Below are 27,368 nucleotides of genomic sequence, written 5' to 3'. Positions count from 1 at the left end.
AAATATAACAATTTATATATTTTCAACTAAAACTATCTTTTCTTATTCAGAATCTGTCTTAGTAGAGATGGAACAATTGCGCCAGGAAACAGACGATGCAGGTCCACAAGACGAGTTGGAATACTGGAAAAGACGAATGGCTAAATTCAAATATCTTTCAGAACAAATGGAAAAGGCCGAGGTAGGTTTCAGAACAATGCTGCTATTTGTTTTTCTGTTAATATTAGTGCAGAAGACGTTATTTTTACATGCTTTTATTTAACTTGACTTCTGCATCTGTCTGTCTGTCTGTTTGTCTGTTTGGGTTAAAACTTGTAACTCAATTTTCAACCTGTTCCCTTCGTCCAATGGTCTTGAAATTTTGAATGGTTACTCAGTCCCGGTGACAATACAACCTTACATGATCAGTATGTCATCAGTGGCCTCTAGTGACCCTACAGCAACCTCTCCCAGTATCTCAGGATTTGTATGGGACTCTTCGGGTTTTTCATACCTTCTTTGACTTGGTCGAATAAGTTAATGTCTTTGGATATTTCATACCCTCTTTGACTCAGTAGAATAAGTTAATAACTCTACGGATTTTTCAAACCACCTTTGGCTCGACAGGATATCACATTCAATTCTTTTTAGTTACAGTCATAAATCAGTTACAATTTCTGTCAAAACTAAACAGTGCAAAATGTGAAAAAAATTAAAACACCCTTTATTAAAATGCACAAAAAGTAATTAATAATTTTTTGAGACACTCCAGGATTTTCTTACAATTAATCATGTCTAAAAAATGAAAGTATGGGCCCAAACATGGAAGGAAATGCAACAAGAAATAATAAAAAAAATATTTTTTTTCTTGTAGCATTTTCTTCCATGATTGGCGCCCACGTTTTTATTTTTGTAGACATGATTAATTGTAAGAAAATCCTGGTGTGTCTCAAAAAATTATTTTCTACTTTTTAGTGCACTCTAATAAAAGTGTGTTTAAAATATTTAAAAAAATGTAGTATCATCTTACGTATCTTGCAGGCTGCATGCTTGTTAAGTTATTTTTAAAGGGGAGTAACTTTTCGTACATATGAGTTAATTTGTATCATTTCAACTTACACGAGAAACACTGGACATTGGACTGATGAGAATTACGGGAAAATTTACTTCCCAAGATTGCGGAATTCATGTGTGCAAAACACGAGCGTGGATGACACCATGATTTTCATAACTAAACATATCCTGTTCTTCATGCTTCAACGTAGTTGTTCACTTCATAAAAGTTACCAGATATTAGACGTTTAGCTAGGATATCATGAATCACACTTTTTCTTTCTTGCAGTAAATCAGTAAGACAGCCGACACAGATTTGGTTCACAGCGAAAAGTATCATATTGCGTCATAATATCAGATTTATGTTTTTTTAATAACCAGCCAAATTCTGTAGAGTAAATCGTAATTTTGTTAGCAACTGAGTCTTCCATACAGCCCTGCGAAAGATGTACCAAAGTAATTAACTGAAATAGATAACCGATCGGAAGGTGATACGTATAATTCCCATAAATCTTCCTTTATTTCTGTTCATTTTTCATCTTTATATCCACCAACAGGTGCGAGGAGCAATACTAGTGCTGCAGTTAGCGAGGTCAAAATTGCTGAAAACTTGGAAGGATATTGATGCCAAGGTCACTAATCACCTGACTCAAGCAAAAGACAATGTAAAGTTCGTGTATGCCATCGAAGAATACTGCCATCCGCTTTACTTGAATGATCCTGTGCGTAAAGTATCAAACAAGAACAACATATGGTTCTGATCACACATCAGTTCTGATTCAGGAACCGTTGTTGAACATAAGTTTTTAGTTGTCAGCCTTTGTAATCACGTCGACGACTAAATAATTGGTTAATGGCACTGAGATGTTTAGAAGCATTAAAATTTATTATGAACCTTTTTCTCGAGCCATATGTAACAGCTGTAGATCGTTGTTATCTTCTGATCAAGAATCTGTTAACATTACAGATTAACCCTATGATGCAGTTAAAATGTCCCCTGTCACTATTATATAATTTATTAAGAATTTTCAGTGTATTACTCTTGAAGAAGAGTTTTTATTTCGACCCTTTATTATAGTTAGAAAGCTTCTGATAACTTAGGATATGAACAGCTCCTGGACCTGGTTTTGAAAAGTCAATAAATTACTATAAACTGTTTGACGTGCTGTTTGAAGTTAAAATGGTCAAATAAGTATTTAATGCAATAAGTCAGATCTTAACACTTTTCAGGGCATTTAAGCTCATGTCAACAACAAAAATTATTACTGTCTAATGCTTGTAAAGACTGATCAAATATTTGTTTCTCTTACAGCCTGGAATGACTCCGTACATCATGATGCTCTTCAATACTGTGCGAATGATTCACTCCATTTCCAAATATTACAACACGTCAGAAAAACTTTCTGCTCTTCTTATAAAGGTGATAAAAAGAAAGGAATTTACATAAAAATGAAAGGACACGAAACACACACACACATACACACACACATATATATATATATATATATATATATATATATATATATATATATATATATATATATATATATATATATATATATATGTAATTCTAATTGCCGGTCGTGGGAAACAAACCCGCGTCACCTTAACCACAAGGAGGTCGCGTTGCCGACCTGACCACGAGAAGGATAAAAGTCTGTTATCTCTCGTACATACATATACCTGTCATTTTCAGATATATAGTTTTTAGGGCTGGAATAGTCCCATCCTCACCATCATAGACAAGTGGGCAATTGTTTTTATTGCTTTTTAGGCTGAAATATATATGTAGAATCTATTGGTCACTTTTACCGGACACATATGTAATTCTAATAGCCATAATGCCCTCTTTACTTCTCGTGGTCGGGTCGGCAACGCGACCTCGTTGTGGTTAAGGTGACGCGGGTTAATATATATATATATATATATATATATATATATATATATATATATATATATATATATATATATATATATATATATATATATTTATTATGTATATATATATATATATATATATATATATATATATATATATATATATATATATATATATATATATATATATATATATATATATATATATATATATATATATATATATATATATATATATATATATATATATATATATATATATATATATATTTATATTTATATATACATATATATATTTCTTTTTCAGTATTAAGATGTTTTTCCTAATATGAACTTTTCGCTCTCCTCAAAAATAAAAACCAGTAATAGTTGACCAACTTAATTGTCAAATTTAAAAGAGTAATTTCAAGACATGTTCCACATGTGAATTTCTTTGATATATCATTTTAAAGTTAGCGCTGAATTGTATTTACATATATTTTCAATTTCAGATCACAAACCAAATGATCAAGGCCTGCCAGGCGTATATAACATGCCAAGGTCAGCAGTCGATTTGGTCTCAGCCTCGTGAAGAAGTCAGGGTTAAGATTCAGCATTGTCTGAAACTCAGTGCTGCTTACAGAAATGCTTATCAGAAGACGAAGGTAATTAGGGATATCTCTCTGTACGTGGTGTAGCTTTAATCATCAATAAAATTTGTTACTAACGTTGTTGAAGCATTTTGTAATTACGTGATCTTTTTTCGTTGCATCACTCCCTTCTACAATTTGTGTTTACTTACTCCGTTTCTTATTCCTCCACATGCCATTAACTCTATTCCTATTGATATTGTCATTAAAATGAATGACTTTATCATTTTGCAGGAAAAACTCGAATCAATGCCCGGAGAGCGTCCATTCAACTTTAGCGAGCAATATGTTTTTGGAAAATTCGAGTCCTTTTGTTGTCGCTTGAACAACATAACTGCTCTCTTCGACGACATTGACAAGTTTTCGGGATTTTTTGAAGGGCGCGCTGAATGTGAGAGCAGTTTTTTTTTATCCTATTGTTAAATTATTAATTTTGTTGTTATTTATTTTCCATGATAACACGTATCTCTTTAATTGCCAAAGGATTAAGATGGGTGGACAGAAGAAATCTCCGCAAACTTACAGTAAAATCTGGGAAATAGGAAATTATATCACCTTTGACTTTTGTCAGCTTCAGGAAAATTTTCTCCCTTTGATGAATATTAGCTTTATAATGCCCTAAAAGGATTGATAAGAACTTTGATTTCTTTTTCAAAGTAAGTTTTTTTTCCGTAATTTCATTTGGTGTTTTAAATATTTTTTATCATGGTTAAGTTAAAAACCGCAATTTATGTACATTTGTATTCCCTACCAGATAAAATAATCTCGTTTTGATATGCAAACGCTGTTGTGCAAGTAGCATTTAAAAAAATTGTTAAAAGCAATTATCTTTACAGATATTGGTAGCACCACTCAACGTGGTATGTTTTTACATAAGAAAATTGGTTTCTTAGAGTATTATATAATGAATTTTGAAATCTCTAAATTCAGTGCGTACATCCATTCTGTCCAATAAAAATCTGTAGCATTACATACACTTTAAACGTAGCTAGTGCTAATAGATTGTTAAATACTGAATGATTGGCTGTCACTATTCAAGTAATGTCTAGTAGTAACATTGTAGTTGAATTAAACCATTTTTTACTATTAAATAATACTTAACTTTTCGTAAATTTTGGATGCATGTTCCATAGAGCACCCACTCATTTATATATTTAAAGCTTATATCATTGTGTCATGTTGATATATATTTTCTTCAACAGTTTACTGGCAAAACTACGCATATCTCCAGTACCTTTTCCAGCCTTCAAGGATGAATTCTTAAATTACTAAAACAAAAAGCTGATGGCCATTTCCACATGGACGAAATAAAGGAAAAATTCCAGAAAAGCATTATATAACTGACTCACATCAGGACCGAATCTCGGTCTCTCAAATGAGAGGCCAGACGGTTTTTAATTCAGTTCTACAGCCCATACAAAAAAGATAGAATCTAAGCTCCGTACCTGAAGTTTTTCCCGGGCAGGCTGACACCTAAGGTCAATTACGTTACAGAATATTGCATTAGTCCCCTTAATGTTTCAGACAATAGGCATATTCAGCAAGCGATATCTGGCAACTATTCACCCGGCGGCGCAGGCGCATGATGTGGCATGATGACAGATTTACAGTTTCTGTTACTCAGTCACTGATTGCCGTAGAATAAGAGCCTGTACTGTACAAGGCTGAATTGGTAGAAAACAAACGAACGAGTCACTCATTTAAAGGATATTATGCAGGCAATCAGTATCCTGGTTACCGACCTACTTAAAACTGCGTGTAACGGAATTTAAACTTATTATAGTCCTTTCTGTTCTTATTTCTTTTAAGAACTGTGGTTTTAAATTTTTCTTATGACTCGACCTAAAAAAAATTTTCGGTCTGAAGAAAGTTTTATCTCAGCTCTCAAAATCTGTAGGCCTATATGTTTTCCATATACAACGTTAAAAACAAAACTTTTATTACATTTTGTTCATTTATCATAATCAAAATATAGAAGGATGGTGCATATTAACCTATAGATGTTTGGCTAGGCCTGTTGGTCCCTGCCTCAACTGTGAAAAGCGGGGTATATTATAATATGCAGTGTGATTTTTGTTAATAAGTTAAACTCTTGCATGAAGGGTTGTTACAACACCTACCTGCTGGTGTTGACCGAAGAATAGCATCCCTCGCTCTCTCTTAACAGCGCACTTCTCTCAAACTTTGCCTATAAAAATAATTTATTCTGTGATGCCAACATAACGGGTAAAAAATTAATGGTCACTAGTCAAACTACCCAAAAAAGGAAAAACAAAAAAGGTGAATAAATGTCTCCCAACATTATAGGTCACAAAACCCCAAGTAGGATATTTCGCCCATCTCCACTTTAAAAATGACATAACTTTCACTAAAAGAAAATGTCTAATTGTCACCAGTTCAAATTAAGAGAGTTGTCTAACTAGACATCCCAAGCTACTCGTGCTTTTGCACACCTGTGCATGGCTATCCATGGAACACCTGCTAAACAGAGAAGCTCCTCTCATTAAAAGCAAAATCAAACAATCTGGGATATTTCCCACAACACTACAAAAACATGTTAAAGAAGACTCACAGACAATAAAAACAACCACAGATACCAAACAATAAAAGACACAGAAAGTTACTGAACGTTAAATAATGTCTTGACTTACCCTTTCAATAGGCAATTGGAGCTTAGAATTTTCGCTGTTTAGCCTATCTTGATCAGTTCCCCCAACAGCAATGAAACACATTTCCCAAAAATTCTCACACTTGCCTCACCGGTCACTCCCACTAGGTACAAAGGAAGGCACACCATTCCCATGGCATACCCATAATCCGGATTTTTAACCGGCTAAAAGCTTCTAAAGTGAAGTATCCAAGCTGAGCTGCTTCCGCTCCACATGTCGCTGTACCCAAAAAAAACTCTCGTTAGGGGCCAACGCTGAAACGCACAGCAGCCTATGTGCCGAGTCGCGCTGAGTAATGCTGAACCTGAAAACCATCAGGCATTCACCCCTGCACGGAATGTCACCTTGTTCCTTTTATAAGTTTTTCATAATCAGTAATGTATTCTTTTACAGTCGTTATCTAAATATACAATTAATCATTACAGTGCTGAATGGTATTCTGAGCCCGTTTACTAGAGGACTAAAGTATGTACTCCTTGAGAGAAAAATGTTTATACTCTTCATGGTGAGGTAACCCAGGAAAACAAAAATACTTCATTTCCATACACGGTATAATTAACGTCTATAATGTTTGGTAGGTAATATTGTTAGTGATTAAGAAGTCGAACTGAAACGCAAAGCTAAAGAATTTCATCTAGTAGAAAAAGATGAATTGATAAAACTTCAGTAAATGTTTTCGAATATAATTACAGAAAACATCAAAAGATGAGTCAGTATATTTTTTCGAACATAATTAAAGAAAAGCAACAGTAAATTATGTTTACCCCACATATTCAGTAAAAGTGGTTTCTCTAGCTAGTTTCATTTCATGAATGCTATTCACATCCTGATATTTAGTGTAACCCCCAACAGCACCAATAACTCTGTTCACACTTGACGTTATCATTCACCATTCATTGTTAGGCCTATGTGACTCCCATTAAAGTTTTTAAACCATACATTATTTTGTAAAATCAATATTCCCAGTACCCTTATCTAATATATCTGAGTTCTCCTTCATATTTTTAGAAATATTCTGTTTTAATTCGACGTTTTTGGTGATATTAAAAAGAAAATTGGTATATGTAAGATTTAGAAGTTACCAAGCATCCAAACTGGTCTACTCAACATTCGCCGTTGCAGGCGTGCCAACTGAACCTCATCCGTCAGTGCTTTTCACCACCCTTCAGTGAAGCGAACTATGTTTAGTTTAAGGAAGTAAGCTATAAATTATATAATATTTATGATAATTATATCTTACTTGCTAACTTAAAATAACATCTTAGAACAGATGATAATATGAGAACATTAGATATGCCAAACTCTATGAACTTATGCTTTATTAGGGTAAAAATAAGTCTTTTAACACAAAGTTCTTCATACAAATGATACGCTAATGAAGTTGGTTGGACTGTTCATATCTAAACAATGAAATATTTCAGAGTGATTCGGACAAAATACTTAAAAACCTGCATAAAACAAGGAATTTCCATGCAGTTTTATTTTTAAATAATTTTAATTGATTTAACTTTTCATACAAGAAATTCTCAAAGTAATTAATATATGGAATATAAAAAAGAAACGGAATCCGAACGATATATTTTAGTAAAGTGATGCAGTATAAAGTATCGTGATTGTACTAACTAATTTTACCCAACTTCCCGGCCCAGCACCGAGTATATAGGTAACTATTCATTCGAATTAACCCTTCACCGTGAATATGATGGAAATAATAAACACATTAGAACGTTTTTACAGAAATAAATTTCAGGTTCACATCGGAACCGAACCCCGGTCTTTCAAATGAGAGGCCAGACTTTTATCAATACATCCACACAAGCCATAAAAGAAGCTAGAACCTCTCATTTGAAAGACCAGGGTTCGGTCCCAATGTGAGTCTTAAATTTATATCTTTAAAACACGCAGTCTTACTTCCATTATACGCACAGTGAAGGGGTATTTCAAATGAAATAATACGAAGTAACTCACTGCTGGATCGGAATGTTGTACGTTAGGCTGCAGAAGCATGGCTAAGAAAAACATCAGGTACGAAGCAGTTAGGCTCCAACTTCTTTTACGACCAGTGTGAGTGAACTGGTAATGGGCTAGCCTCTTATCTGAAAGGCTAAGTTTCAGCTCTGTTGAGAGTCAAATTTTTGTCTGAGAATCATTCACATGTCTTTATTCTTCAGTATATACAATATATATATATATATATGTATATATATATATATATATATATATATATATATATATATATATATATATATATATGTATATATATGTGTATATATATATATATAAATATATATATATATATATATATATATATATATATATATATATATATATATATATATATATATATATATATATATATATATATATATATATATATATATATATATATATATATATATATATATATATATATATATATATATATATATATATATATATATATATATATATATATATATATATATATATATATATATATATATATATATATATATATATATATATATATATATATATATATATATATATATATATATATATATATATATATATATATATATATATATATATATATATATATATATATATATATATATATATATATATATATATATATATATATATATATAATCATGAAACTACAAATGTCACTTAATATCAAATTCATGCTACCTCAGGAATATCTCCGATGGAGAATTGTCGCCGAAGGGGCATTTATATAAGTGATAAATGGATTGGTACCGCCGGGACACAAACCCTCGACGCGGAACCTATTTAGTGACTCCAGGTGACATTACCACTGCGCTATCAAGAGAGGTATAAGCCATTGCCGAGTCTGCTGTACTGTTTTTACCCGTCATGAGCGGGGAAATTGTACTTAGCCTCGGCAATGACACACCTTCGCCATGATAGTCCATTGGTACGTTTTTAACACGCAGCTCTTATTATGAATTTTTTTATCATGCCGTGATTTATATACAATCATGAAGCTACAAATGTCGCTTAATATCAAATTCACGCTACCTCGGGAATATCTCCAATGGAGAATTGTCGCCGAAGGGGAATTTATATAAGTGATAAATGGATTGGTACCGCCGGGACACAAACCCTCGACACGGAACTTATTCAGCAGACTCGGCAATGACTTATACCTCTCTTGATAGCGCAGTGGTAACGTCAACTGGAGTCGCTGAATAGGTTCCGTGTTGAGGGTTCATGTCCCGGCGGTACCAATCCATTTATCACATATATTTTCCCCTTCGGCAACAATTCTCCATCGGAGATATTCCCGAGGTAGCGTGATTTGATTAAGCAACATTGATATTACAATAAATTTTTAGCTTCATGATTATATATAAATCATATGTGTGATAAAAAAATTTATATATATATATATATATATATATATATATATATATATATATATATATATATATATATATATATATATATATATATATATATATATATATATATATATATATATATATATATATATATATATATATATATATATATATATATATATATATATATATATATATATATATATATATATATATATATATCACTAGGTATATATACTTTATATATAGTTTATTATTTTCAAGTTCACTCACCTTCCGACATTGATTTTAGTGATATTCTATTTCTTATTGCTGCATGGTATATATGTATATATGTATATATTAGATATATATATATATATATATATATATATATATATATATATATATATATATATATATATATATATATATATATATATATATATATATATATATATATATATATATATATATATATATATATATATATATATATATATATATATATATATATATATATATATATATATATATATATTACCAAGTACAAATAATCACAGAATCCAAAATTTTACCTCACTTCAGCCAGACACCTGAATGCACAACAATAAAAATTACGACTGATTACTCTAAAGGTAACAGTGATCCCTTAAAAAGCTTTATTAATCACGTGAAAAATCAAACTAAGTTTATCACAATAAGAGTGAGGTATCAACAATTAAAGAAGTAATATACTAGAGCAAAAGGGCATCACTCCATCAAACAGCTTTAACTGTTTCCCTGGTCTCAGTTTACTTCAGCAAAATTAAAGGAATAAAACATGTTTATCACTGCCTTATGCACACATTAACCTATTCACTGGTGGTCAATAAATGAAACACTGTTTTTAAAAGTTTTAAATCCAGAAATTTATTTTTAAATTCAAAATTTATAATGAGAATTTACAATCTGAAAAAATTTACTGTTACTTGTAAACAACACAATATTTAATTCATTCTTGAATTAGATTATAAAACAAAACCAAATAACAAAATTTTAATTCATCAAGAAATTAAATCAATCAAGTAAAACTTAAACTAACAAAAATTACTCAAGATTTGAAAAGAAAATCTTAGTAAATGAAAATTAAATCAAGTATGCAATGTTAAATTATCAAGAATATTTAAAATGCTAAGCAAATAAATTTTAAATCACCAGTATATAAAATGTGAACAATTAAGAGATTGCAAACATTTGTATATGGACGATATTTTAGCTGCCACTGATTCAGTAGAAGAACATTTAGAGGTTCTTTGGGAGGCTTTTAGGAGGCTTAGGTTAGCGGGTTTGAAGATAAAGTTAGTTAAGTGTAATTTTTTGAAGGGGCAAATAGTATATTTGGGTCATGTCATTTCTAAAGATGGTGTAAGAGTGAATGGTGATAAAGTTAGGGCAATTGTAGATTTCACTACTCCCAAGAATAAGAAGCAGATTCGGTCTTTCTTAGGCATGGCTGGATTTTTCTGTAGATTTGTGAAGGGTTTTTTCTGTTCTGGCATCTCCCTTGACAGATGTCCTGATGGATGATGTACAGTTTGTATGGGAAGATGGACAGCAAGTAGCTTTTCATAAGATTAAGGGTGCCTTAGTGAATCCCCAAGTGTTGAAGTTTCCTGATTTGGAACGTCCTTGCATGTTAGTAACACACGCTAGTTATGATGGTATAGGGGCATGCCTTATGCAGAAGTTCAATGGAAGACTCCATCCAATTGCATTTTACAGTAGGAAGTTTAAAACATGAGGTAGTAATGAACAGTTATAGTCGGTAGTAGACAAAGAGGTCTTTGCCGTCATGTCTAGCCGTAGGAAGTTTAAAACATGAGGTAGTAATGAACAGTTATAGTCAGTAGTAGACAAAGAGGCCTTTGCAGTTGTGTCTAGCTCAGGTATATAGAGGGTAGACATAATGTTGTAGTAGATGCCCTTAGTAGAAGTTTTTCTGATGCAGCTGGTACTCATGTATGTTAAGAATCTGGAGATTGCATAGACTGGGATATTAGTTTAGTAGAATCTATGCAGGATGAGGATGAGATTTTGGCAGATGCAAAAAGCGTATCTTAGAGGGGGAATTAGTTAGGAAGGGTTATAAGCTGCCTTTTGCAGGGCTTGAATTAGAGGGTAATTTGTTAGTTAGGAAGATTAGATACAGCCGGAGGAATAGTGAGGATAAGGGTGATACGACGCAAATAGTTGTTCCTGGGAGTTTAGTACCTACGGTGCTGGATATTGTTCACTGTAGGTCTGGCAGTCCGCATTTGGGGATTGAGAAAATGTATCAGAATATACGGGGACAATTCTTTTGGAAGAATATGCTCACGTCAGTGGAAGACTTTGTGAGAAGCTGTTCAGTTTATAATGCATGTAAGCCAAGGGTCATTTCTTGTAAATTGGGTTCATTCTCAATTCCTAGCAGACCCTCATCCTGAGTCCATATGGACCTTTTGAGTAATTTCTGTGAATCTAGTTACGGCCATAGGCACCTGTTGGCGGTTGTTGACGAATTAACTAGGTTTGTAGAGATCTTTCCGTTGAAGCATAAAACAGCGGATGAGGTGGCAATTGCATTCTTTAATGGATATATTTGTCGTTATGGGGTTCCTGAGGTTCTGATTACAGATAATGGGAGAGAATTTGTGAACAAGATGTTAGAGTGTCTTGCAGATGTAATGGGCATTCGGAAGGTCACTATTATTCCCTATAGACCAGAAGCTAATGTGTTACGTGAACGGGCAAATAGGAAGGTCTGTGAACGGGTAAAGAGGAAGGTCACTGAAGCTCTTCGAATGACTGTTGGGGGAAATGATGTAAATTGGGATCGATACATTCCACAGGTGAAGCATAGCATCAATACAATGGTTAGTGATACCATTGGAATGTCTCCTACTGAGGCCCTGTTTTGTTACCCAGTGCAGGGTGTGTTCGATTTGTTGCCTATTCCATCGGGTGATGAAACGATCAAAGCACTTGTTTCCCAGGCTAAAGAGAGATGTGCGCGTCTTGCTAGGAATCTTGAAATGAAAACGCGAGACATGGTAGATAGGAGTCAGCAAAAGCCAGGCAGAGTTAAAGTTGTGGTGGGAGATAGGGTTTGTGTGAAAATAAATGTCAGGAATCAGTTGAACTATGGGCTAGGTCCTAAATTTGAAGGTCCTTTTTGTGTTGTAGTAGTAGTAAAGAAGGGGAATAGGTTTGTTGTTCTAGATGAAAACACGGGTGTGTCTCGGTTGGCACATATATCTAAAATTAAAAAGACGGATTAATAGGAATCTTATGGGTTATTTCCTGGGTTGTACTGTAGGTATGTTAATTTTTTTTTCTTCTTTCTCTCTCTCTCTCTCTCTTTGTTTTTTAATGGGTTTTAAATGGGGGTAACTTGTAGTTTTTTTTAACTGGGGAGGATGGTGATCCATAGAGTTATACAAATCTTTGATTGTCCAAGTTCAGTTTTTGCTCTTATGTGTTGCAATACTTAGTTAAAATTAAGTGCAAAATGCCATAGGGTTTTATAGATATATGAATTTCTTTTGTTTTTTTTTTCCATTTCAAGATCGGGTATCTTAGAGATTCTCTCTTTTGTTTTTATGCTGAGGTCTTATATTCACATGACTTTGGGAGTCGTGGCATGGGCTAATTTTGTAGTGAGGTTAGGCCCGTGTGTTATTATGAAGAATATTATGTTGTGTAGTAGTCGTCTGATGCAATATCTTTGAGTATAGAGTTACAGAATAAAGTTCAGTTGCTTAGGATTTTTTTTTGGGGGGGGCGGGTGGTAATTAGTATGTCGGATGGAATCTGTCTGATCTGTCACGGGTTTGGGCAAATCAGTTAGGGTTTAGGATAGGATTAGGAAGACTTTAGTGTGGCATTAAAATTTAGATTTTTCAGTTCTCTTCTAGAAGGAGTAAGAGGGCTGTGCCACTGGTAATTGTAGTTGTTATGATCATAGGTGTAATTGCTATTTTGTTGAGAATTGAGCAGGTATCGACAGTATTTGCTAACCAAGGTAAAAGTTTGATGACTTTACGAGATATTTACCTCTCAAATGTCTAGAATTGCCTTTAATGAATTCAGGATATCGGTATAGTTCTCAGGTAATTTTCCCTGGGAAGAATTTTTATGGGTACTATCTTAAAGTCAGTGTACCTGATAGTGGGTTGGTTGTGGAAATTCCAGTTAGCAACTTGGAATCATTTCACAGTTTTATCATGTGACCTTTTCCTTAGCGGGTTTAATATTTCAGTAATGAGTAATAAAAATCCACAATTATATAGTAAATATATTACTATGTAAAAAGAACCAAAGACTTTCGAACACCTGAACGGTGTTCCTCATCAGTGTTAACGTTAAAATGCGAAGTGAGGGTAGTTTTCTTATGAAATAGTTTTTAAAAGTTGGGGGCGGGGCGAGAAGATAACAGCTCATCACGGAAGTGCTGGTTCGGGTGTTATGTAATACCAAATTCAACAGGCAGTTGCGCCAATCTCCTTGACCTTCGTACTTGCGATGTTGCATCTGCCTGCGCTGCATAGGTGCCATAGTCGGAACCTTCCACAGGGACGTCGGCTATCTGGAGAGAGAGGGGAAGAGGAAGAGGAAGCAGAGCATCAGGGTTCACACGGTCAACGTCAGTTTTGGAATTAAAATGTTTAGTGTAGTGTTTGGCAATAAACCAGTTGATGAAAGGGTCTTCATTAGTAAATGACTTATTATCTTCAAACGATATTCCCATGTTTATGGCAGCACCTTCAACTAATCTTCTCACGTGAGAATCGTCACTTTTAAAAATAGTTCGTGCACCACCCCAATTAATTTTGTGGTCTAAATTAAAACTATGAGCTACCAAAGCGCTCCCCTGTGCATGAAGATCAGAGGCCCTTCTATGTTCCCTTAATCTTACATCCAGTCCCCTACCACTCTCCCCGCAGTAACAACCATTGCAATCATAGCAGGGAACCTTGTAAACACCGCTGTTTCTCTTGGCGCTGTTATAATTCTTGGTAAGGGCCTTTTCCAAGGTGTTTTTATAGGTATAAACAATTTTTATATCCTTTTGGTATTTATTTATATAATCGCCCACTCTTGACACTTCTTCAAAGGGTAATGATACATGTTTCTTGTTATTTATTTCCTTATTAACATGACCTATATAAAAGCTCCTTTTAGCACGGCTGATGGCGTCAGAAATAAAATGTTCCGGGTATTTTAAGGACCTAAAGGTATCTACGACATGGGAGAGTTCTTCATCTAGAAATTGGGGGTCGCATATACGGAGTGCTCATAAAACAAAGCTAATGATAACATTCCTTTTAACTTGCTGTGAGTGGTGGGAAAAATAATGAATATAATTTTCTTTGTTAGTAGCTTTTCTAAAAACTGAAAATTTGAAAGAGTTACTGTTTACATCCCTATGAATTAAGACATCTAAGAAAGAAATCTTGCCATTAACCTCTTTTTCAACTGTAAATTTTATAGAATCGACAACGTTGTTGGCAATATTCAGTAAGCAGTCTAAAGCTACGTCATCGCCGTAAAAAATATAATAAATATATCGTCAACATATCTCACCCACAGAGCAGGCTTGCAGGTTGGGTTACATCTCTTTAATATTGCTTCGAGAAGTTAAGAGGGCATTGTGGCTATTAGAATTACATATGTGTCTGGTAATAGTGACCAGTAGATTCTACATATATATTTCAGCCTAAAAAGCAATAAAAACGATTGCCCACTTGGCTACGATGGTGAGGATGGGTCTATTTCAGCTCTAATAAATATATTTGAAAACGACAGGTATATGTATGTACGAGAGGTAGTAGACTTTTATCCCTCTCGTGGTCAGGTCGGCAACGTGACCTCCATGTGGTTAAGGCGACGCGGGTTCGTGTCCCGCGACCGGCAATCACAGTCTTCAATATCTTGCGTCTGGATATACGGCTTCGTAGTTACAAGCACATCCAAAAAAGCGCAAAGAATTCGAGAAGTTAAGAGGCATTGTGGCTATTAGAATTACATATGTGTCTGGTAAAAGTGACCAGTAGATTCTACACACACACACACACACATTATATATATATATATATATATATATATATATATATATATATATATATATATAAATATATATATATATATATATATATATATATATATATATATATATATATATATATATATATATATATATATATATATATATATATATATATATATATATATATATATATATATATATATATATATATATATTATAAATATATATATATATATATCTATATATATATATATATATACATACTATCAGGGTCTCATTAAAACTGGATGGTAACTAGCGGGGATATTTACTCAGAAAAAGTTATAATAAGCTTTCTAGGACTAACAATCCTAGAAAGTATCCTTCGGATACCTAACAATGAGGACTTTTGGCCACAGAAAGCTTGCAACTTTTCCCGAATAAATATCTCCGCTAGATTCCATCTAGTCTTAATGAGGTCCTGTAAATAAATATTATATATATATATATATATATATATATATATATATATATATATATATATATATATATATATATATATATATATATATATATATATATATATATAAATAATCCACGAAGGAAAAGGAAAAACAGGAGTACTGGCGGGCCTTAGAACGCCACATAGCAATCGCAAAGCAAGACGAAAAGGAAATACTTAAGGAATTAGAAAAAGCCTGAATTTCATTCAATCATCCTGTCCCGGCTGACTGGAAGGACTCGCTGCGACAAGAAATTTATGGAAAACTTCACAGTACTACAGATGCCCTAACAAGGAAACTCGACAGAAAACTAAAAAATCTTAATAGCAGTGACTGGACTAATAGTGCACGTAATGATTGTGTTATAAATTTATCAAGTAAACTAATAAGTGAAAATGTTATTTAGCGATTGCGTCGTTCCTATGTATATTTGAAAAATACTGTGATCTTCCTCAAAATCATGTTAACATAATTAAAGGTATCGTTTATGGAGCTGACATTGTTGGGCATGAAAGTAAATTACCTGCTCGCTATAAGAAAAGTTCGACCGTTCGTAAAAAAGACAATACAATCCACATCACAAAAGCTGGTAAGTCGAATAGTATTGTAATTTTAGATAAAGCTGACTACTTATCACGTATCCAAGCCCTACTGGATGATGATATAGGTCAGTTATCAGTAAAATTTCCCTCGTTACCGTACTTGTACGGATTAGTAAAAACGCACAAAGAAAATAATCTTATGCGGCCTATTATCAGTGCTGTTGGCTCAGTATCATATAAACTTTCGAAATATATTACCAAGCTCTTGCCCCCGTTACTTGGAACTATCTCCGATTCTCACATATATAAATGTCTAGATTTAGTTGACAAATTAAACAAAACCACTTTTTTTGCCCCACTGATAGATTCATTCGTTTTGATGTTTGTTCTCTTTTTTACTAAAGTCACTATAGTTTCTATTTTAGGGTATCTTAGTAATGAACTAATCCATCACGAATTACCTCTATCTGTAAGTCCAATGATTTCACTCACTAGTTTGTGCATTTGTGATTGTAAGTTTAGCTTCAATGATGAATTATACCAACAAATATTTGGTATAGCAATTGGCAAACCTTTCTCGCCACTCCTCTCAAACTTGTATATGGAATTCTTTGAAAAACGATGTTTACCTAATATCATTTATACTCCTTTAAAGTGGTATAGATATGTTGACGACATTTTAGCTGTTTTGCCTGCTGGTATTGAGGCAAATGAAATACTCTTTAATTTGAATAACCAGGTACCATCCATTAATTTCTTTTAGAATTAGAAAAAGACAATTGTCTCCCTTTCTTAGATGTTTTAATACATAGAGAACCATTTCAATGCAAATTCAGTATCCATAGGAAACCAACCAACAACTTAACTTATGTCCATTTTTGTTCAGGCCATCACCCGAATATCAAAATTTCAATTTTTCTTCTATGTTTTTACGAGATTTGCGCATTGTCATTCCCCAGTATTTGGATCAAGAAATCGAATGCATAAGAAAAATAGGGACAGATTTATGCTATCCTTCACATATACAAGATGTTTGTTATAATAAAGCCCACAAAAAGTTTTATAGTGAAAGTAACATGGAGAAAGAAACCCTTAAGAACATTCTTACCTTGCCTTATTTTAGTGATTTTGAAAACATAAAATCATTGTTAAAATCTGTTAACCTCGTTTTTCCCCTTAATAACACACTAAAAGGAATGTTAATAAAAGTAGCCCCAAAGAAAGCAACATAATATATATAATTCCATGCTTGGACTGCCCCTCTTTTTATATTGGCCAATCTAGCAAAGATTTAGATGTAAGTATTAAGCAACATAAGTATTCAGTCAAAACTTGACAAACATCCAATGCTATATTCATTCATTTAAATGAAAGCTCTCACAGAATAAATTGGACTGAAAGTTCAGTGATTGCCATATCGAAAGATTTCTATTCAAGAAATATTTTGGAAGCCGCTATTATACAGCCTACTTCCAGCTGTAATTTTCACCTTAGCCCTGGCATGTATTATTTGGACCCCTGTATTAGAAAAATGTTCAAGAATGACCTAAAATATAAAATCATGGACTTAATCACAAATTAGTTACCTTATATATATTTTCTATGTATTCATATGTTTAATATAATTTTTTATTTGTAAAAGTGCCCATCTTGCAAAAATTGTTATTGTTTACAAAAAAAGAAGAGAATTACTGAGTTATACTTTTATGACATTTTTTGGTGGTCAGTCACCTCCTTTTATAATGTTTTAATTGTCCTCTCCCTGTTTTGGCAGTTCTACTAATTCTTCAATTGTGTTGGATACCAGGTACATATTTTTTCCTTTGCAATCCCCTTCTGTCATTTATATGAACTTTCTTTGTAAACTTATTTTTATATTTCTTCAGTCTGCTAAGTAAAGGACGATAGTCGAAATGCCTCACAGCACTCCAATGTTTCTGTTTCCTTTGTGGATTTTATCTTTATTTATATATTCATCACGTCCCATATTTTCGTGGTTCAATTATATATATATATATATATATATATATATATATATATATATATATATATATATATATATATATATGTGTATATATATATGTATGTATGTATGTGTGAATGTATGTATGTATATCTGCGTGTGTGTGTGTGTGTGTTTTTGTTTGCATGTGTTTGATTTTTTGTAAGACCTTTTCCTTTACTTTGTTTAAGTGCTAACGTTTATTAGTATTTTAACCTAACAAAATTCGTCCTTAAAAGTTGGAGGAGGTACTGGAGATACACACACACACGCACACACACAGACATACACACACATAGATAGATAGATAGATAGATAGATAGATAGATAGATAGATAGATAGATAGATAGATAGATAGATAGACAGAGGAGTAAAACCTTCATAATGATTTGATTTAAGTAATTTATTTCATTTTCTGCATAAAATCCTAAATTCCAATTAAAACTCCATAGTAAAACAGAGTAGATTCCCTTCCCATTCGTCCTTTACCCTACAACAAAAAACAAGATACATTTTCTTTTTATGATTGATCCTCGGCGGATGCCTCTGGAATCTGCACAACGCACCATCGTCATTCTAATCATCTACAAAAAGGCTTACTTCCAATGGAATCGGGTAAGTCATTGCTGAAAATGCTTATGCCCAGTGACTCTTTTGTACGATACTATGCTACCGTTACTGATCTTACTATTAGCAAACAATTTCACGATAACAAGAATAACACCATTATATTTATCATCTCTTTCATCGCCTTCTTTCTTTCCTAATACTCTTCTCAATCGGTTTTTTTTCATAGCTTATATACTTATTTAGCACTGACGTTATAATTCTAGAAAAATATCACTGGAAAATATGCATTGAACAGGGATATCTCTCCTTGATTGATGTTATGTCTATTATGTTACTGATTGACTCACCTGTTATTTTTATGGAAGATTATTCTACTTGGGATGCAAGAACTTTCCACTTCACGCTGAAGTATGCTTTGGCATAAGGGCAGGCTTGTAACAATAGGACATTATTTTGACCATGAGGTGTCCAGCCTCTTTCTGCTTCAGGGGAAAATGATAGGGAAGTTTGCTTTTGCAAATTTTGTTTTAATATCTTGAGCATGTTTATCCTAATTTTGTGTTTATGTGGCAACGAGTTCCATCTTCTATTACTTCACTATCTTTCGAAAGCGGAGTTACTTAGTTTTATTTCACAAGGCAATAACATTCGTAATGTAACGAAGACTAACTTTGCGTATAATTCGTAAAAAAAAAAAAATATGGAGTTTACTTAGCACTAGTAATTCAGTTAACATTCAAAATGTTTATACCACAATGCCATTGCTAGTCAGCACCTGATGGAATACACATATCTAATAAATTTACCATGCATTTCTCATGGTTTCACGAGCTGTAATAGATTTAAGCCGATATTCTTTTCCCAGCTCTTATAGCTCATGCAATGGGAGCCCTTGACATGATGGTGAACTTTATCAACTCACCTGATTTACGACTGCCTCTTTAGTTGGAACTTTCTATTTGAATTTAGGTGCTGAATGCGTATGGTATCGTGGCTTTGGTGGCTGATGCATATACAGAAACAGATGCTTCTTACATCAAAGGCGTCTGTTCTTTTGAAATCAGTTTACTGTTCCTAAGTTGTAGTTAAGAAATCTGGATGATGATATCAAAGACAATAGCAACATTGTCGAAGAAACTATGGAAAAATATATTTTTAAAATTCTCTCTATCCAGAATCGTTTAAAGAACCAGAGTCGCCTCAAAATCTGTTTTCATGACCATACCTCACCACTCCACTAAATTTCATTGAAACCAGTGAAATAGCCTTGAGTTTGCCTCTTAATTTTTAACATCCTTGTTAAACGTAATCTTCTATAAACTTCGAGATATCATCGAATGAACGGTATTCCTTGATTCAAGCCAAATTCCAAATTTATCTCAAAATATAATAATTTTCCTCTGCGGTCAAAGCACCATTTATCTTAAAGCAATACATATGAAATTCAAATAAACTTCCTGATTAGCATCTTTAATCAATGTCCAGATTCCGTTTCATGTCACAATGTAATGATTATTTACTGGAACATTCCACCAAACTCCATTTAAGCCTAACGGATAAATGATGGATCCGCATTTAGAACCTCGTCCAGATATAGAACCTTCTAAAAATTAAATCAACTTTATCTGAGTTTAACCTTCAACTTTGAAAAAACCTTATTATCATCTCAAAGAAATTTTTTAGATTTCTTCAAATAAGAGAAATACTGCATACACAACAAGGTCTATATCCACAGCTTGATTCATATCCAGCGCCAGTCAACTCTTCGTTTACCATACCAATAATATAATTAAAATCAATTAAATAAAAAATGAAACCGCATCCAGATTAATACTCATTTGAGTATACAATAAAATTTGAATTTGATCATATGCTACTCGTCTTGAAAATTTCACTGAAACTCATCAATAATTTTTGTAGTATCCTCGAGTGACAACAGATCATATGTTCACATCCAGATTCGTATCAGGATCCATCTCAAAATCCTTCTTGGCTAATTCCTCAACATTGTACAAAACTTCATTGAAACCTATTCATTACTTAAAAGATTTTCCAATAAAACAACATAATAAATTTGCAGTCATATCTTCGTTGCATATGAATCTTGTACAATCTGCATTGCTGTACTGACATGAATGATGGTATGACTGTCAAGCTATATCTAAAAGATTTTGTTGATTTGAGAATATAGCATGGAAAAGAATATTAGGAGTCAGATGGCAAAACATAGAGAAATCATATCATATGAAAATTAGAGATGGAAGAGACCAAGAGATCCCTGGGACAAGTCCCTAGCGCAACCCCTGGGAGAATGGTGCGTGAGTGATAGCAGGGCTCCGTGAGTACCAACATAGAAGACTCAGACATACATTGATGAGAACTATAAGAAGGAGGTTGGAGATAAGTAGAGACTGGTGGAAGACAAAGCACAGAAAAGACGTGAGGGCACGCGGCATTTGAGGCAGATTAATTTGGTGGAATAAGGTCCAAATTTACCTTAATGATTGCATAATCTGACTGAATGACTCGATGTCCTAGGTTTACAAAAATCTCATAGCATTGTCGTATGATATAATGCCAGTGTTTCACTGCAAAATAAAAAAATAAATAAATATCCATTCTTGTTAAGAAATAATAAAAACTAAAGCTTTTATCCAGAATACAGAAACCTCCTGGTGGAGTAACAGTGCCAGAACAGTAATCTGCAGTTCTACAAAACAGACTTAAATCTCAATTCTAAAATGACGATAAAGTAACCTTTCTCCTTAGAAATAGGAAAGTTTTAGTACCTGCCGAACATTCGTCATTCTAATTGGCGACTTTAGTATAGCAGAATAATAAAAAAAAATCACCAGTTATTGGGAAGCCAAAATACAGCGAGGGGGTAGGTTTGAAAAATAAACTTACTTTATATTTACTGATTTCTTTGGATTTTCAGACATCATTGGCCAAATGAGGAGCAATAAAAACAAACCAGGTTGTAGCAATAACTAAAAAAGTCTTAACAGTTTACTTTTCCTTGCCTTTCCCCCATTAGAAACATTGCCTGTTGTAGTATTACATATATAGTAGGTATATGTATATTTGTACGTGCATGTCTTTACTCGTGTATGTTTGTAGTTGTAATAGAAAATTTAAATGTAGTCAAGTTGCATAATTGACTGTTTGCATGAAAAAGGAGCACGGAGGTTTTGGCAATAGATGAGTTTAAAGTAACACAGCAAGGATGACAAGAATGTCATGGGAAAGTTGAGCTAATTTTGATGTTACTGGGAAGTTAAAGGTAAAGGACCAGGTAACTGATGTGCTGCTGAAAGGTTGTAAAGAAGTAAATAAATTCCTTTAATTTTTGGGTTTTGTGGTTGAAACAGACGTAACAGGTGAGTAAACAATGCTTGTTAATGTTCTAAAAAAAAGCAGAAGTGAAGGAGTTTCAACATTCCTTGCCAGTGTTTCATGGGGGTCAAATTGTTGGAAGCACAACAAGCTGAACTGATGTAATTGAAGGCAGATATCCTTGGGATGCCGAAGTAGTGAGCATAGCAGTATTTTCATAGAGATTCCCTGAATGGGGTTGATTGTTCGAAAAACAACTTGACTGAAAAATAAATTTATTGAATTTACTTTAAACGGTTTAATAGTAGATTGATGAGTTAGTTGAAAGATCATTGGTAAAAAAAAAAGTTGGTGTTATTTTCCTAAAATACAAGCACGTGATGTTTCATTGGTTTAGAGAATCAGAGGTAAACAAAAGACATTAGCCAAAAGATGATTAATCCAGAGATTTTGTTAAAGAAAAAGAGTAATCTAGGTAGTAGTAAAAGGAGCTTAATTTGTAAACCTTATAAAAAGAATAACATAAAACCCGAGAAAATATGTCAGAAATGATGGCTTACGAACGCTGTGGAGAAGCTGTGATCAAGAATACAGGAATATGAATAACAGAAAAGATTCCGGTTCTAATATGACTGGGTATTGTGTAGTACTCTTGAATATTAATGGTGGAAAGGCAGTATCTATTCATTGTTGAAAGAAATTATTCTCAATTAATCTAAAGCACTTCGAGTAAGAGGAATTCTTAACGAGATGCTTTTTTTTTTATTAAGGATGCAGCGTAGATGATGTATCTCATATAAATATATACACACACACACACACACACACACACATATGTACATATATATATATATATATATATATATATATATATATATATATATATATATATATATATATATATATATATATATATATATATATATATATATATATATATATATATATATATATATATAGTGTATGTGTGTGTGTGTATACATAGTGTGTGGTGTGCAAATGATGCATAGGCAACTGGAGAATCGCGTTTGTATGTGCTCTTTAGTACTGACGTGCCTTGTGAGAAAATTTATATTAGCATATATTTTGTAAATTAGATTAAAATACTACAGTTTTTAAATGATAATTATATATTTAATTATATGTAACACCTTTTAACCGTTATTAAGCTCAGGTCAACTCTCTCATTTTGTTCAGAGAGAGAGAGAGAGAGAGAGAGAGAGAGAGAGAGAGAGAGAGAGAGAGAGAGAGAGAGAGAGAGAGATTTTCTTGTTATATCATTTTATAACTGATTTTTTTGCAATGAAAGTCATATCAAATTGTTATTCCTGTGTAATCATCATCCTGTCATCTAAGTAAGCAAAAATTGTTAACTATAATAACAATGTAAATAAACGTGTCCCAAGGTACCTAAAAGTACTAATGACCTTGATTAATAGTTTTGATAAATATGATATCAGTAAAACATAATAGTTGGGTATTTATGAAGAGTCTTAATGCATAATGATAAAATCAATAAATCGAGCGATATGTGTGCAGATACACAAGTTTAATATATCCGTATACTCTTACACAAAATTATGACACACATTCAAAATCTCCAAGTTGGTGTTATAGTCCTAGTTTAGTAAGGCATTATTTTCTGAAGAAAATGAACGTCTTTTATATGGATATTTGGTAAAAAGTCAAATCTTATTGTTGTTTCGTAATACTAACGTCTTTGCAGAAATATTTGCAGAAATATTATCAGAGCAAAATTCAACTTCAGGTCAGGAAAATAAACTTGGAGTCTGCATACTTGTTACTCAGTAAGATTTCGCTGGCGATAAATATTTTGTCCGAGGAAGAACTCATTTTTATTTGAGGAAGCTCTTCCCTTTGTTGTTCTAATTTGAGATATATAATTTTTCAAAAATATTTTAAAGCTCTGCGTTTTTATGACTATAAAACTTTTCGCCCGTCTTTTACTCAAACCACTAATTTATTGACTGTAGAACAATTTTGTAACTTTTTAATAGGAGGTTACATTAACATTAGTGAACATTTAAAAATGAATAAAACTTTTCGACCTAGTAATCTGTTTAATAGAACAACTTTATTGCTTTTTAAATAAAGGTTACATTAACATTATTCAACATTTAAAAACGAGCTAGAACTTTTCGACCGTCTTTTACTCAAACCAGAAACCTATTTGCTATAGAACAATTTTATTACTTTAAAAATCTTACATGAGCATTGTTAAACATTTAGAAATGAGCATAAACGTAAACTTGATTACTATTATGAAAAGTTGGTCGAGTTATATTATCGATTCCAGATTCGTTACGCTAAAGTTGACCACATACTCTAAATAACTTGTGTCAGCATCAATATAAACACTTATCTAAGCCATATAAAAAAACCACTCAGAAATCTTGGGTCATACATCACTGCCAAATTTCATATTTTCAACAATATTTCTATTTCAGCTCGATATTTGATCATACATTGCACACACGCGCACACGCACATAGACACAGACACACACACACACATATATATATATATATATATATATATATATATATATATATATATATATATATATATATATATATATATATATATATATATATATATATACATATTTCTTTAATTTCAGCCGTTGTTCGTAAAGCCAATTTCAGCATGTTACCGATGCCATATTTGTGCGGCCAGGGAACGAAAATGTACGAGTAATTCTTTTGTGAGGTGATTAAATGCCTTAGTGCCGACTGTGAAATTCACTTCGGAAATGAAAGATGACGGCAGGGTACCCTTTTTGGATTGCCTTATCACATTTAAACATTAATGGGCATGAATATAGGGTGTGCTGAAAACCGACCAATATTTCAGCCGATGGACGTTTACAATGCATTAAGATCTAAAAAAAAAAAAAAAAAGTTTTGTGATAGTAACAACAGAGATACACACTGGTATCCCCCATCTACTTATGAACTTTAATGTTACATTCAAGGAAAAAAGTACAATAAGAAAAGCACCCGTAATGAACTTTCCTAACAACACTAAAAGATGCGTTTCTCAAATTCCATGTAAATAATGTGACCGTTTTCACATAGGTGAGATTGGAATGTCACTAGAAATAATAACACAGCTGTACAAACAGAGTTGATTTCACGATTATTTCAGTATAAACACATATACACACACATATACCATATACATGTTTGTGACATTTGGCTGATAATGAATGTTTGTCACTTATACACGGGTGAAATTCTCCACACTCACGAATATCAAGCCATGAATATCGTTTACTATCCAATCAAGTCTACCTCAGAAATACCTTGCTTTGTTTGTCATTGTTTCTACATCATCCGTGGGTTCAAATCCTACTGGTGATGAAGCACTTATCAATTACAATTGCCCTTTGGATGTAAGTTATTCCCTGCCTATAGTGAAATGGATATTAATCGATGTTTATGGCTTAATAATTGTGAAAATAAAGAAAAAGTCACGTGTAATTGGCTGACAAAAATTCAGAATTTGCCGAGTGTTACAATCTTACTAATCACCTGTAATAGTGGAGGTAAGCTAATATTGATTCTAAGTACAGGAGTTGGATTCGACAGGCATATGTGCAGCAGACTTAGTATCAACTCAAGTACAGCTCTTGATGGCTCAGTAGTCAAAGTCACTGTCTATCTTTGTTTCTGAATCAGGGTAACCGATCGAATCATGCAGGCGAGGAAGCACTTATCAATTATAATTCCCCTTTGGTATAGTGAAATGGATATTAAATATTTCTGGAATAATTCTTGTGAGCACAAAAAAATGTCATGTTAAAGTGAACAAAAAATCATAATTAGCTAAGTGTTACAAACATGCTGATCGGTTAGCATGGCTGAAGTGGTTTGATAACCAATATAAGTGCAGAATTTGAATTCGACAGGCATATGTACGTCAGAGGCATATCAGCTGACATAGTTCTCATGAGGCGACCATTCGAATCCTGTCGGTGACGAAGTACTTATAATTTCTCCTATGCGTAAATTATTCGCTAGGGATAGTGAACTGGATTTAAATGATATTTGTGGACCAAGTTTTGTGAATATTAGAAAAAAACCAAAGCGTGTGACTAGGTAATAGGTGGAGTGATGTCGATTCCAAGCACGGAACCTGAATCCTACAGGCAAAGTCTATATCAGCTTCTATACCTCTCTTGACTGGTCTGTGTGTAAATTATTTGCTAAGGTATAGTGAATTGGATATTAAATAATATTTTTGGGTTAAAATTTAAGAATAAATAAAATGTTACGCATTTATAAATAACAAAAATTCCTAGTTAGCCTAGTATTACGAACTCGCTAATCAGTGATCGATATCAACTTATCTACCGCTGTCTAACGATGTTTCTAAACCAGGCAACGGTTCGACTCATGCTGGCGACGAAAAACTTATAAATGTACACACACACACACACACACACACATATATATATGTATATATATATATATATATATATATATATACAGTATATATATATATATATATATATATATATATATATATATATATATATATATATATATATATACATACACACATATATATATATATATATACACACACACATATATATATATATATATATATATATATATATATATATATATATATATATATATATACATATATATATATATATATATATATATATATATATATATATATATATATATATATATATATATATATATATATATATATATATGTGTGTGTGTGTGTGTGTGTGTGTGTGTGTATGCGTGAGTGTCTTTAATATTACTATATTACCAAGAGGTACTGAGAC

The 27,368-nt window shown here is 32.6% G+C and overlaps 1 protein-coding gene across 1 annotated transcript in view; it reads left to right on the top strand.

Annotated features, from left to right (window-relative positions):
- LOC136832859 (dynein axonemal heavy chain 5-like) overlaps nucleotides 1-27,368 on the top strand; it is a 401,416-nt gene that overhangs the window by 64,333 nt on the left and 309,715 nt on the right. The window contains 6 exon segments of the mRNA XM_067094521.1: nucleotides 51-181; nucleotides 1,590-1,754; nucleotides 2,345-2,452; nucleotides 3,402-3,554; nucleotides 3,774-3,930; nucleotides 19,226-19,246. Coding sequence (XP_066950622.1) covers nucleotides 51-181; nucleotides 1,590-1,754; nucleotides 2,345-2,452; nucleotides 3,402-3,554; nucleotides 3,774-3,930; nucleotides 19,226-19,246 — 735 coding nt within the window.

Source organism: Macrobrachium rosenbergii, chromosome 50, assembly GCF_040412425.1.
Source record: "Macrobrachium rosenbergii isolate ZJJX-2024 chromosome 50, ASM4041242v1, whole genome shotgun sequence".
NCBI lineage: Eukaryota > Metazoa > Arthropoda > Malacostraca > Decapoda > Palaemonidae > Macrobrachium > Macrobrachium rosenbergii.
Note: the sequence above shows the minus strand (reverse complement) of the source record. Positions and strands in the feature narration are given on the sequence as shown.